We start from the raw sequence: 10,422 nt of genomic DNA on the forward strand, positions 1-10,422 counted from the left end.
CACCTGGAGGAAAAGCTGGGCCATCTGCAAGGAAGCAAAGGGCAGGAGACAGGAACCAGCTTAGACACGAGAATATTTGTTTAGAAGCTTTTATTAAAATATTAGTGTGCTCCCCCCGTGGGTAAAAATGAGAAGAGGCAAACCTGAACTGTTCAGCATCCATGCACAAAGCTCTTGCACAACGAGGGAATAAGGTGAAATGTGATGGAAGAAGCCCTTGGTAGAGGATGTGGACTCATGGTGACAGAACAATAGTGTTTGGAGTGGGCTGCAGAGGAGAGAGGAAAATGTTCTCCCTACGTTGCAGGTTGTTCTAGGAGAAACGGTGTTTGCTACTCAGGCAATGGTCAAGGCATTTAGGGCAGACCTGGTAGAAGCCTTAAAATCTGAAGTTGTGCTTATTTTGGTGGACTTGTGGCTTCTGCCAGTGAAAGGGGGCATAATCGAACAGAAGGATCAGCCACAATGCCGGCAGAGGCTGCCTCATTCAGACAGGACAGTCATTCTTCCTTTTGAGCCGCTGGTTGTGTGGGAGAGGGAAGGATCGTGACTGATGCGGTGGGTGGACCTTGGGGTGGAGGAGGAAGATGTGGAGCACACGCTGGGACATCATAAATAGTCACCCATGGGTGATGTCTCCATGACAGGGCTCATCTGAGGGGTGGACGCTGCTGGCTCCATGTGGCATCGCTCCCAGGTAAGCTGGGAAGGCGGGAGGACAGGTTCCCTGGGCTTTGCTTGAATCCTCTTGCTTTTGGCCATGGAGACATGCTGGCAGGAAGGGAGTCTTTCTTTCGAGTGTCCTAACAGAGACTGGTTCAGCTGCACTTTTGCTTTACCTCCCCTTACAGAGGGGTTTGTCTGTCTGTATTGGCTGAGGTAGAAGAAAGCAGCTAATGCAAACTTGCTTCTTGCTCAAGGGGAGTGTTGGGGGGACAGCAAGCTGTGGAGATCTTGCTGAGGGAAGGAGACCTCTGCCCTAGGGAGAGGGCAGCAGTGGAGGGGAAGGAGTGTCCTTGGCGCGAGGTTAAGGAGAGATTGCAGAAGACCACAAAAGCCTCTGGCTGGTGAGAGCAGCCCATGCTCTGAGCTCCAGAGGAGCAAGAGCTGGAAGGTCCACCAAAGTGGGGAGGTGGGACTCAGCACTGGATGCTCATGGCTCTGGGGAGACAACCACGCACAATCCCTGGACTGCAGGTGGGACCGCAGTGAGGGCGAGAGGCCCTAAATTCCTTATAACCAAGGCAGGGAGGATAGAAAGCAGAGGGGAAGCGAAGCTCCAGGGTGGGTGGAGCTGGTGGTCCACCTTAGGCTTCTTGGCTTTGCATCCTCTCCATGCAGCAGGGTTTTGCAGCCCTGTTCCTCCACATTCAGCCCTCCCTGGCCCCCAGCAGCCTGCCGGGGCTGGCGTGGCTGGTCTCTAGCAGGTCACAGCGATGTGAAGCCCTGTTGGGCTGGTGCCCCCCGGCCTCTCTGGCCATTCAGGGGCTGGACGCACAGCCTGAGCTGCTCCTCCCCATTGCTCATGTGAGGGGGGCTGAGGCAGCTCTTCCCATGGAAACAACCATGTGGCGCCTGTTCGCTTCTGCTTTTGCAAAGCCAGAGCGAGCCTGAAATAGATTAGCCACTGTGAGAAGCAGCTTGATTCAGGGAGCTTGTGCAAAACGGGTTGCAAGCCACTGGGAAAGGGGAAAATACATAAAACCAACCTGAAGCAAAAATGAACACAGGGTAGAAGAAACCTGGGAAGCTGGGACAACAGCAAACCAGATTGTTTTCAGCAGTCCCAGAGCGACCAATGGACATCCCCCCTCTTGCCAGGTAGAGAAGAGGGAGAGCTAATTTTTGACAAGGTATCACCTGGAGATGGGCAGGCACTTTCTAGGTGAACTGATAACTTAATAAAATGCCAGCAGAGCTGGATGGCTTGCCTGAGGATAGGTGATAACCTTTCCTTAATTAACTGTAATTGGTTTCAGCATATTCAGACCTATGCTAAGACTAGTGTGTGATGGGGATGGAGTTGCTGTTGGATTTGATTGGAGACTGATGTGCTTTCACAAGTCCTTGTCCAAAGATTTTGCCCCTTTCCTGGCTCCCTCCTGCTCATTGTAAGCACTCAAATTCAAACCGAGCCACAGTGGTTGGTCTCCTTCCTGCAGTAACATTTTGGAGGAGCCGACCCTGCGGGTCGCACAGGTTTCAAGGTTTCTTAAACTCCCTTGCCCATTTGGCAAAGAAATATTAGCAGGTCTGAAGTTGGGCTTCTCCTTCTATGATAAAATAGCTCAACCTCAAGAAAACTGTTTGGTAGCAGTAGATCAGTATTAACACTGAATTTATTTTTAATATTTAATTAATCAGATGGTGTGGGGAAAATAGGATTTCCGTTGGAAATTGCTCTCAAGTAAGGGCAGTGCTGGTGGGGTAGGCTGGGACCCAAAAGCACAAACCAGCAAACTCCTGTCCACGCGCAGCTGTGAGATGGGCTCGGGGTGGGGGAGCCGTGGGGCATTGCAGGGCTGAAGGCAGCCCCTTCCTCTCCTCCTCTTCCTCCCCATCCCTGTGCAGGGTGGCCATGTGTGTGGGGAAATGCAGCCGGATTGTGGGTCCCTGCCTGCTGGTGCTGGGCACGCTCTCTGTGGCAGCCAACATCCTCCTGCTCTTCCCCGGCGGGGCGTCGAAGTACCTGGCAGAGGGGCACATCAGCAAGCATGCCAAGGCCATGCCGGGCATCTGGGGAGGCGGCATCGCCGTGAGTACCGCAGTTTCCACCGCGTCCTTCCTTGCGTGTCTGTGGAGCAGGGAGGAAGGGATGGAGCAGGTGGCTCCCCTTCATCCCCCATCCACTTTTTCCTTCCCACAGGTGCTGCTGGCAGCGACCCACATCACAGCGGTGGGGTGGCGATGCACCGGCTGCTCCGACTGCGGCACCCGTCGCAACGTAAGGCAGCATTGGGACCCCCATGCCAAAGCAGTCCCAAGCGGCATGTGGTGGGACGTGGCAGGGTGCTACCTCTCCCATGGCCCCATGGTGGGACATGGCACAGATCCCCCTCTCCCCTGGTCCTGTGGTGGGACATGGTATGGTGCCCCCTCTCCCATGCTAGGTCACGGCAGGGTGCCACCTCTCCTGTGGCCCTATGGTGGGACGTGGCATGGATCCCCCTCTCCTATGGCCCCACGGTAGGATGTGGCAGGGTGTCCCCTCTCCCGTGGCAAGATGCTGCATGGTGCCACCTCCCCAGAGGACAGGGCTTCCTGTGCATGCTGGCATGGGTTCTGCCCCACCAGGCTCCATGTGGCAGGTCCCTGCCTGTCCCCACTCCCTGCCCGCTTCTGCCCAGCTTGACAACTCATCCTCAGCCTCGGCTCCCCGGGGCTGGAGCCCCTTGGGGTGAAGGGGAGTGGAGTTCTGCCCCCTTACCAAACTCCGCTGCTAACACACAGACATGTTTTGGAGCCCGCCTGACTTTCGGTCCCTGCCCTTCCCGGGTGCTGCCTACAGGCTTTCATCTCTGCCGTGCTCTCCAAGCTGGCGCTCCTGGGTGCTGCTGCCTGCTTTGTCCTCTCCGGGGTGGGTTTGACCAATGGACCCCTCTGCTTCTACAACGCCTCGGAGCACGGCCACGGGCATGGCACCCTCTGGGGTTACCCCTTCCTGGATGCCGGCAGCCAGGAGCCTGATGCCAGGTGAGGCAGTGGGGTTGAGTCGCCAGTGCCGCCTCATCAGCTTATTGCTAATTAAGTTGGTGTTATTTATGGTGGGTGGGCTTGCTGGTGGTGGTGCAAGACCCCGGTAGCTCAAGAGGTCCACCTTCCACAGTTTTCTACGTGGTGCTTCCCATCCCCATCACCCTGCTGACCCTGCTCATCCTTGGGATGAAGGACAGGGTGTCTGGGGCACACCTCCATGGTGGAAAGTGATGCAATTCCTGACCTGCTGCAGGGCAGCATCTTGCATCTCCTCCTCTCCCCATCGTGCAGGACAGAGAACTACCTGCATGATCGTCACACCTGGAGCATCTGTCTGGAGCCAGCAGGTGTCGTGGCCTGGAACGTCATCCTCTTCTCCCTCCTGCTGCTTGTCAGCGCCACTGAAATGGTGCTGGCCTCCCTCCAGATCCTCAATGGCTGCCTTGGGTGCCTCTGCGGCTTTTGCGAGGGGAAGTAAGGACCTGTGATGGTGCCAGGAGGCTGGTGCTTGGAGGAGGTGTCATCCCCGGGTGTCCCTCTGCCAGTGGCAAATGCCGTGGCGGGGATACAGCACAAGCTGTGATACCAGCCCGGTGCAAAACAGACAGACAGACTCCCCCATGGGGGACAGACACGCCGGCCCGCACGAGATGTTGAAGTGACGTGTGTTGGGTCGGTGTGCAAAGGGCTGCCTCCGTACAGAGTCCTCTGCCCGTGCGATACCTCTTCCTCCACCCTGGAGTGGATGCCTTTGGAGCTGGCAGCCATTTGGCGTTGGAAACCAGCCCGGTGAGCGATAGAGGTAAGGACTTGGCTCCTGGCATCCCGGCATGAGCCCAACAGCTTCCCCGGCCACTCCTCATCAGCCTCCACCCACCCGAGTGCAAAATGTGACACGGTGGTATTTATAGAGATAAGAGCTGGAACACTAACTTATTTTCGTTAATCAATCTGTATTTAGGGCAGCTTGTGTTGCTGTTTGTCTCCCACGCAGGGCAGGAGGGACGAAGGAGACTGGAGGAGCCGAGCCGGGCTCCGGCTGAGGCTGGGGGACTTGGATGGAGTCGTGCTGAAGGAGGTAGTGCTGGAAATGAGGTGTAGTCCCCCAAAGTTCACCCATACACACACACACATGCATGCAGCAAATGTTAGGAGCAGCATCACATCCCCACTGGCCCAGGACCTCATCGCACCACCTGCCGCTGCACTCGCAGGGGGTGTCACTGGCTTCAGCGCATCCCCCATCCCCACGTGGGGATACAGGGACTGAGTGTGGGTACAGGCCTGAACCTGCCTGTGCTGGGAGGATGTTTGCCCCAAAACTGATAAGGTTCAGAGGAAAGTAGCAATGTCCGTGGTAGCTTAAAAAAACCCAAAACAATCAATCAGCCAGATTAAACAGCAACTGGGTGATTTTGGAGAGACTGTTGAGAAAAAGAGGAATTGGCTTGAACAGGATGATTAAAAAGGAGCAATAAAAAAAGGAACATAAATATTTATGACCATAGGAGGAAAACCCTTGGAGCAGGGTGGTAGTACCAGGTATGGCACAGCCGGAGCATTATGTCCCCCCGACCTGGCACACACAGGTGGCATGGGGTGCCCCTGACTGCTTTCTCCCCTGCATTGCTGCTGTTGCCTCCCATTATGTATTTCATGGGTTGGCTCATGTGCTTGGAAAGGAGCCTGGGGCTGGTGGCACAAGCCTCCATGCCCAACCAACTATATAATTAAAAAATAGCAATAAAAATGAGATAAAACCCAATTTTGGGACAGTAGCACATACCTTTTCTGTGATATGGCCATGCTGGCCCGTGGCAGGACCCCAGGCTGTGAGCATCCTGGTGTGCTGGGCTCTGGGTTGGTGCCCTGGGGCCTGACACTGGGCGACCAGGGGGAGCCGACCTGGGGGGGCACTAGGAGACGAGGCAGCTCCTTCGCCCCCGCTTTCTGCGGCGTGGGGGACCACTGTCCCTCCAGGGAGCAGTGGCTGTCAGGGGGATGTTCTGGAGCACATCATGCAGTGTGAACATGCTGAAGGAGATCTGCTCATAGGGTGACCGTGTCCCGTTCTCGTAGAGGCAGGCAAAAGCGATGGCTGGGCCACCAGAGATGGAGGCCTCGTTGTAGGGCAGCTCCATGTAAGCCAGGTCTGAGTAAGCGCTTGGGCCCTCATAGATGACCCACGGCTCGGTCCAGCTCTCCGCGTCCCTGGGGAAGGTGCTCAGGTGAACCCCCATGTTGACCCGTGACATGGGGCTGGTGGGGTGGGAGTAGAGGACCCATGTTGGCGCTTGGAAGAGGGCAGCGGGGCTGGGAGTTGCCCTGGGGTCCCCTCGGACCGAGGTGCTGCCGTGGGCATGGCCGTGATGCCCTGAGGTAGGACAGCCCTCCTCGGGCTCAGCTGGCTCGTGGTGGCTGCCAGTGGCCAAGGCAGGCAGCTCATCACCTGCTGCTCGCTGGATGGGCAGGTAGCGAAACCTGGGGAGCATCCTGGGGAGCAGCCGGTGAGCTGAGCCCTGGAGGGGCATCACGGTGTCCCGGGAGGCATCAGGAACATAGACAAAAGGTGCAGGGAAGCCGACAACACTGCCGTGACAGCCATGGGGGGGCTCGACCAGCCGCTGGACCAGCTGCCCCCCGTGGAAGACAGCCCCGTCGTCCGTGCTGAGTGCCTGGACCCTGAAGCCCAAGGGGCTGCGGGCGTTGCAGTAGAGGACGTTGGAGCCATCCTCCTCGTCCACTGAGACCAGTTGGCACTCACCCGTCTGCAGGTTGGGGATGAACTCCCCAAAGCGCCAGCCTCGGCCATGGTCATCGCTGTAGAAGGCGAAGGAGTGAGGGGTGGTCCTGCAGAGCTGCCCGAAGCACTCCTTGCAGTCAATGTGGTAGCTGTAGGCAGGCACCAGCAGCCGGCCGGACCGCAGCTGGATGCCATGCCCAGGGCCCAGCGCAAATGTCGCCCAGTCTGGGAAGCAGAGGACGGATGGGGGTGAAGAGTGGCCTCCATGGTGCCCCCACCATGCCCAATGTGGATGGGTCTCTAGAGCATCCCCCCAGCCTAGCCAAGCAAAGTGGTGGGGTGGGAGGGCAGCAGAGCCCAGTGCTGCCTGGTTGTCCTTGCGCATGGTCCTACCCATAGCTACGGGGCCTCTCCATCTCCTCTCTCCCTGTGCAAGCAACGCAGATACTCCTTCCATCTGCTCTCCCCTCTGTTTGGGGTCCTCTCCCCCCCATCTCTGCTCTTGGATGCTTGTGGGCTCCCTACCCCGAGGCCACCTCTGGCAGCACCATAGGTGGCTCCAGGAGGCCAAAACCCATGGTTGCCTTCCCTGCTGGCTGTCCTCCTCCCTCCTCACCCCTCTCCAGTGGGCTACCTTTGATGGCCCCGCCAATGACCTGCTGCGTCAGGTCTGTGGCCATGCTCCAGCTCAGGCCCTGGTCAGCGCTGGTGACGCAGCAGAGGCGGGTGACGTTTTGGCCGGTGACAATCTGGTAGGCTTCAGGTGTCCTGCCCAGCACCGTGATGAAGAAAAGGAAGAGGGTGCCAGTGAACTCGTCATAGAGCGGGCAGGGGTTCATCGACCGGTGGTGCTGCAGTGTCGCCGTCTCCAGCACGCGCATGTCTTCCCACTGCCCCGGGAGGAGAGGATGGAGAGGGGTGAGGACTACCCCACTTCACCCAACGCAGTGTTCCTTTCCCGTGTGAGTGCCTTCAGGAGCTCAGCTGTGCCATGCACAAGCAGTGGAGGACAACCACCTGGCTGTTCCGTGCCTGCAGCCCAGCATGTCCCCCCAACCCCGGGTGCATCCCTTGTCCCACCTCCACGTAACTCCTGTAGATGGTGCCACGGCGCAGCACCAGCAGGTTGGCATGGGCATCGTCGGCGCTCAGCCGCTCCTCCGCGAAAGCCAGCAGCTTGGCCACACAGGGCAGGTAAAGCAGGGCGGGCACACGGTACGTGACGCCGTTGGACTCCTTCTCGAAGAGCACGGTCCGGGCGGGGAAGTGCCGGGAGCCCATGGCATCTGCAGCAGAAAGTTGCAGTCCCACCCTAGTGGGTTGATGAAGCAGGGGGGACCAGCTGCTGGGCACGGCTAGGGGTGTGGGCTGGGAGCTGGATTGTCCTTGGAGGGGTTTGGGGTTTAACTTGGTGGGCTTGGGTTTGGGGACCATCCCGGGAGCCCAGGCTGGAGGGCAGGTCACTATGGGCAGGGTTGGGGTTGAGAGGAGCTGAATATGTGCTGCTGTGGTGGCAAGTCACCGTCGGTCAAAAGTAGGACAGGATTTTGGGTAACACCAAAGAGGCTGACTTGGGCTACTCTGAAATAAAATTAAATAAAATTAAATTGATCTTCAAGATGCTCTTCAAAAGGGGTTTCTGGTAAATTGAGGCCAGTCAGCAAAGGGCAGGGTGAGACCTGCAGTTCCCTGCTCCCATCGTCAAGCGGGTGTTGCCGGGGGCAGAGCCTGTCTCCACATGTCCAAGACCCCGGGACCAGCCCAGGGTCCTCTGAGGGGGTCAGGGAGCATTTTGTCCTGCGTTTCTGGTGCCTCCAGCGCAGCGGACCCAGCCGGATCCTCCTTTCCCCCTGCCCTGCAGGGGAAACCTGCGGTGCACAACACAAACTGTGGGGTCCCCAGCCAGGCTGTCCCTGCGGCAGCGGGGTGTGCGTGATCCCTGATCACCTTTCCTTTGGGGACAGCAGGAGTGCCACCAGGGTCAGCTGTCCCCAGGTTACATGTCCCTACATGTCCCAGGTTATCACTGTGGGAGGAGATGGGTAACCTGCTCTGGGGTGCAGCCAGAGTGGCCGAGGATGACTTTCACCTGTTTTAATTAGGAGCTTTTGCTGATCAAACACCACACGGAGAAAGCGAAGGCACTCACCGGATCCTGCTCAGCTCAGGGTGTCCCCTCTGTCCCTTGCCCCTGCCAAGGGGTAACGCCAGCTCCTGCAGCCGCCAGCTTTCCGCAGAGCCGTTGCCTCGCTGCTTTGCTGCCACCCCACCTCCCCCTTGCAGGGTCCCCCCCACCGATGGGTCACGGGGCTCCCGCAGCAGTGGTGGCTGGGAAAAAGCCCTGAGTCAGCAGCGGCAGCCGCTCGTGCAGCACCGGGCGGCACAAAGGCACTGTTATCAGCCTGGGCAGAGCCAGGGGCCCCACGGCTGCCAAGCCGCCTTGCTCAGACCCCCCCAGGAGGGGATGCAAAGGGAGCTGTGTTGGGAAGGGGGTGAGGTGGTGGTTTGCATCTCCTGCCTCAGTTTCCCTCCTCCCGCAGGCTGGGAGAGGCCAGACCTCCCTGCCCAGGTGCTGCAACCCAGCTGTGAGCTCCTTAGCCCATGGGCTGTGGTCTGGAGGGTCCCAGCCTTCCCAGGACCCTCACCCGCACACAGGTCAGCTGTAAGAAATTATTTTTATACTTATATTCCATCCCTGGCATCAGCTTAGCTAAAGGGGCTTGACAAAATTCATACGGATCAGAAGCTCCAAGGTGAAAGCCCAGGCTCAGGCTGCAGAATTGGCCAGGAAAGGCCCCTGGGGATTGCCCAGGCTGAACATGTGCAGCTGCCATGTCCTCCGCGCCGGCTCATTACAAATGCCTCCTAAGCCTGGTTAATTTTAGCTAGGGTTGCTGGAGCAGAAAACCGTGTGGGTGCTGGTAATCTCTGTGTTGCTCCCATTGTACAACACATGGGTTGTGGAGGACCACAGGTTGCATTGCAGGAAGTTAACCCTTGCCTCAGCTGGCTTCCCTGGCTACCTGCCGGGTTTAAACATAGCCAAGGAAAAATCCCAGCTCTGCTCCCCTCCGACAGCATCTCTCCTGCTCCCTGGGCTGAGATGCTGCTAGGCTGCTTTGCCCCCCCAAGGTGAAGCTGCAAGCCAAGTGATCCCGGATCCATCATCCCAATTGTGCCATCTGGGTCCCTGCCACCGCCCCGACCAGCGCAAGCGGGAGGAGACGCTGGCTAAGCATAGAAATACTGCACCATCGGGGATGGTGGGTGCGTTGGAAACTGGCAATGGGCACTCATTAACGGCTGTGACGCCACAGCCATTGGGCTTGACGCTGCCGTCCTTCTGAAAAACCTTCCCAGCACCGGCGCGGCAGCGGGGAGCTGGAAAATGAGCAAAGGCATCCCAAGCAGGTTTAATTACCTTCTTCAATAACAAGGTCATGCCCTAAACAAGCAGTGGCTGTGCCTCCCCTCCACCCCTCTCCTAACTGGTGTTGGAGAGTTTGGCCAACACAGCAAGGGTGCCCGATGAAGCCCCTGCTGATAAAGGGCTTCAGGGATCCTGAGCCCAAGGGACCATCCATGTCCAGGGACTGGGGACCCTCACCTAAGAGAGAGGGGTGAAACCACAAAACGGGCCCTCCCAGGGGAGCGCCAAGCTGTCCCAAGTGGTGCAGAGGCCCCCTGCACCTCATGACATGCATGAGAGGGACGTTTCATGTGCCAGTGGGGAAAGGCTGCCAGCCAGTGCTCTCAGCTTTGGGCACAATGCTTGGGATTCCCATCTGAAAAGCGGCCCTGGCATTGCACGGTAGTTAGATGTTGTCGAGCACAGGTGCTGCTGGATGGGAGGCCCAACATCTCTCCTACTCCTTTGAGTGCTGTGTCCCCTTGTTGTGCTCTCCTCCTCGTTTCCCTCTCCCTCCCCTTTTTTCCTCTAAATGCTGAAAATCAGGACTTGCTCTAGTGAGCTGTGACCAGCC

At 58.0% G+C, this 10,422-nt stretch overlaps 2 protein-coding genes across 3 annotated transcripts; one reads left to right on the top strand and one right to left on the bottom strand.

Annotated features, from left to right (window-relative positions):
• Positions 1-2,563: 2,563 nt before the first annotated feature.
• TM4SF19 (transmembrane 4 L six family member 19) lies at positions 2,564-4,174 on the top strand. The gene is made up of 4 exons (XM_076341846.1): positions 2,564-2,755; positions 2,867-2,944; positions 3,509-3,693; positions 3,988-4,174. Exons 1-4 carry the CDS (start codon positions 2,579-2,581, stop codon positions 4,172-4,174), a joined length of 627 nt encoding a protein of 208 aa, XP_076197961.1. The 5' UTR covers positions 2,564-2,578.
• Positions 4,115-10,386, bottom strand: NEU4 (neuraminidase 4). 2 transcript variants are annotated; one of them, XM_076341834.1, is made up of 4 exons: positions 8,589-10,386; positions 7,520-7,725; positions 7,074-7,329; positions 4,115-6,664 (listed from the first exon to the last, which is right to left on the bottom strand). In XM_076341834.1, the coding sequence occupies exons 2-4, from the start codon at positions 7,718-7,720 to the stop codon at positions 5,613-5,615; spliced, it is 1,509 nt and encodes a 502-aa protein (XP_076197949.1). In that variant the 5' UTR covers positions 7,721-7,725; positions 8,589-10,386; the 3' UTR covers positions 4,115-5,612. The 2 variants fall into 2 exon arrangements, with proteins under 2 accessions (XP_076197949.1, XP_076197948.1); XM_076341833.1 differs by having other exon boundaries at positions 7,520-8,020.
• Positions 10,387-10,422: the final 36 nt, after the last annotated feature.

This window comes from Aptenodytes patagonicus, chromosome 6, assembly GCF_965638725.1.
Source record: "Aptenodytes patagonicus chromosome 6, bAptPat1.pri.cur, whole genome shotgun sequence".
NCBI classification, from domain to species: domain Eukaryota; kingdom Metazoa; phylum Chordata; class Aves; order Sphenisciformes; family Spheniscidae; genus Aptenodytes; species Aptenodytes patagonicus.

What these genes read in the sequence shown, in the direction of transcription:
- NEU4 (XM_076341833.1), bottom strand. Translation starts at nt 7,873, where the DNA reads ATGGTCCCCAAACCCAAGCCCACCAAGTTAAACCCCAAACCCCTCCAA. An exon ending in TCTACAGGAGTTACGTGGAG is followed by an intron (nt 7,330 to 7,519) that starts GTGGGACAAGGG and finishes CTCCCGGGGCAG; the next exon opens with TGGGAAGACATGCGCGTGCT. An exon ending in CATTGGCGGGGCCATCAAAG is followed by an intron (nt 6,665 to 7,073) that starts GTAGCCCACTGG and finishes TCTGCTTCCCAG; the next exon opens with ACTGGGCGACATTTGCGCTG.
- TM4SF19 (XM_076341846.1), top strand. Translation starts at nt 2,579, where the DNA reads ATGTGTGTGGGGAAATGCAGCCGGATTGTGGGTCCCTGCCTGCTGGTG. An exon ending in TCTGGGGAGGCGGCATCGCC is followed by an intron (nt 2,756 to 2,866) that starts GTGAGTACCGCA and finishes TCCTTCCCACAG; the next exon opens with GTGCTGCTGGCAGCGACCCA. An exon ending in AGCCAGGAGCCTGATGCCAG is followed by an intron (nt 3,694 to 3,987) that starts GTGAGGCAGTGG and finishes CCCATCGTGCAG; the next exon opens with GACAGAGAACTACCTGCATG.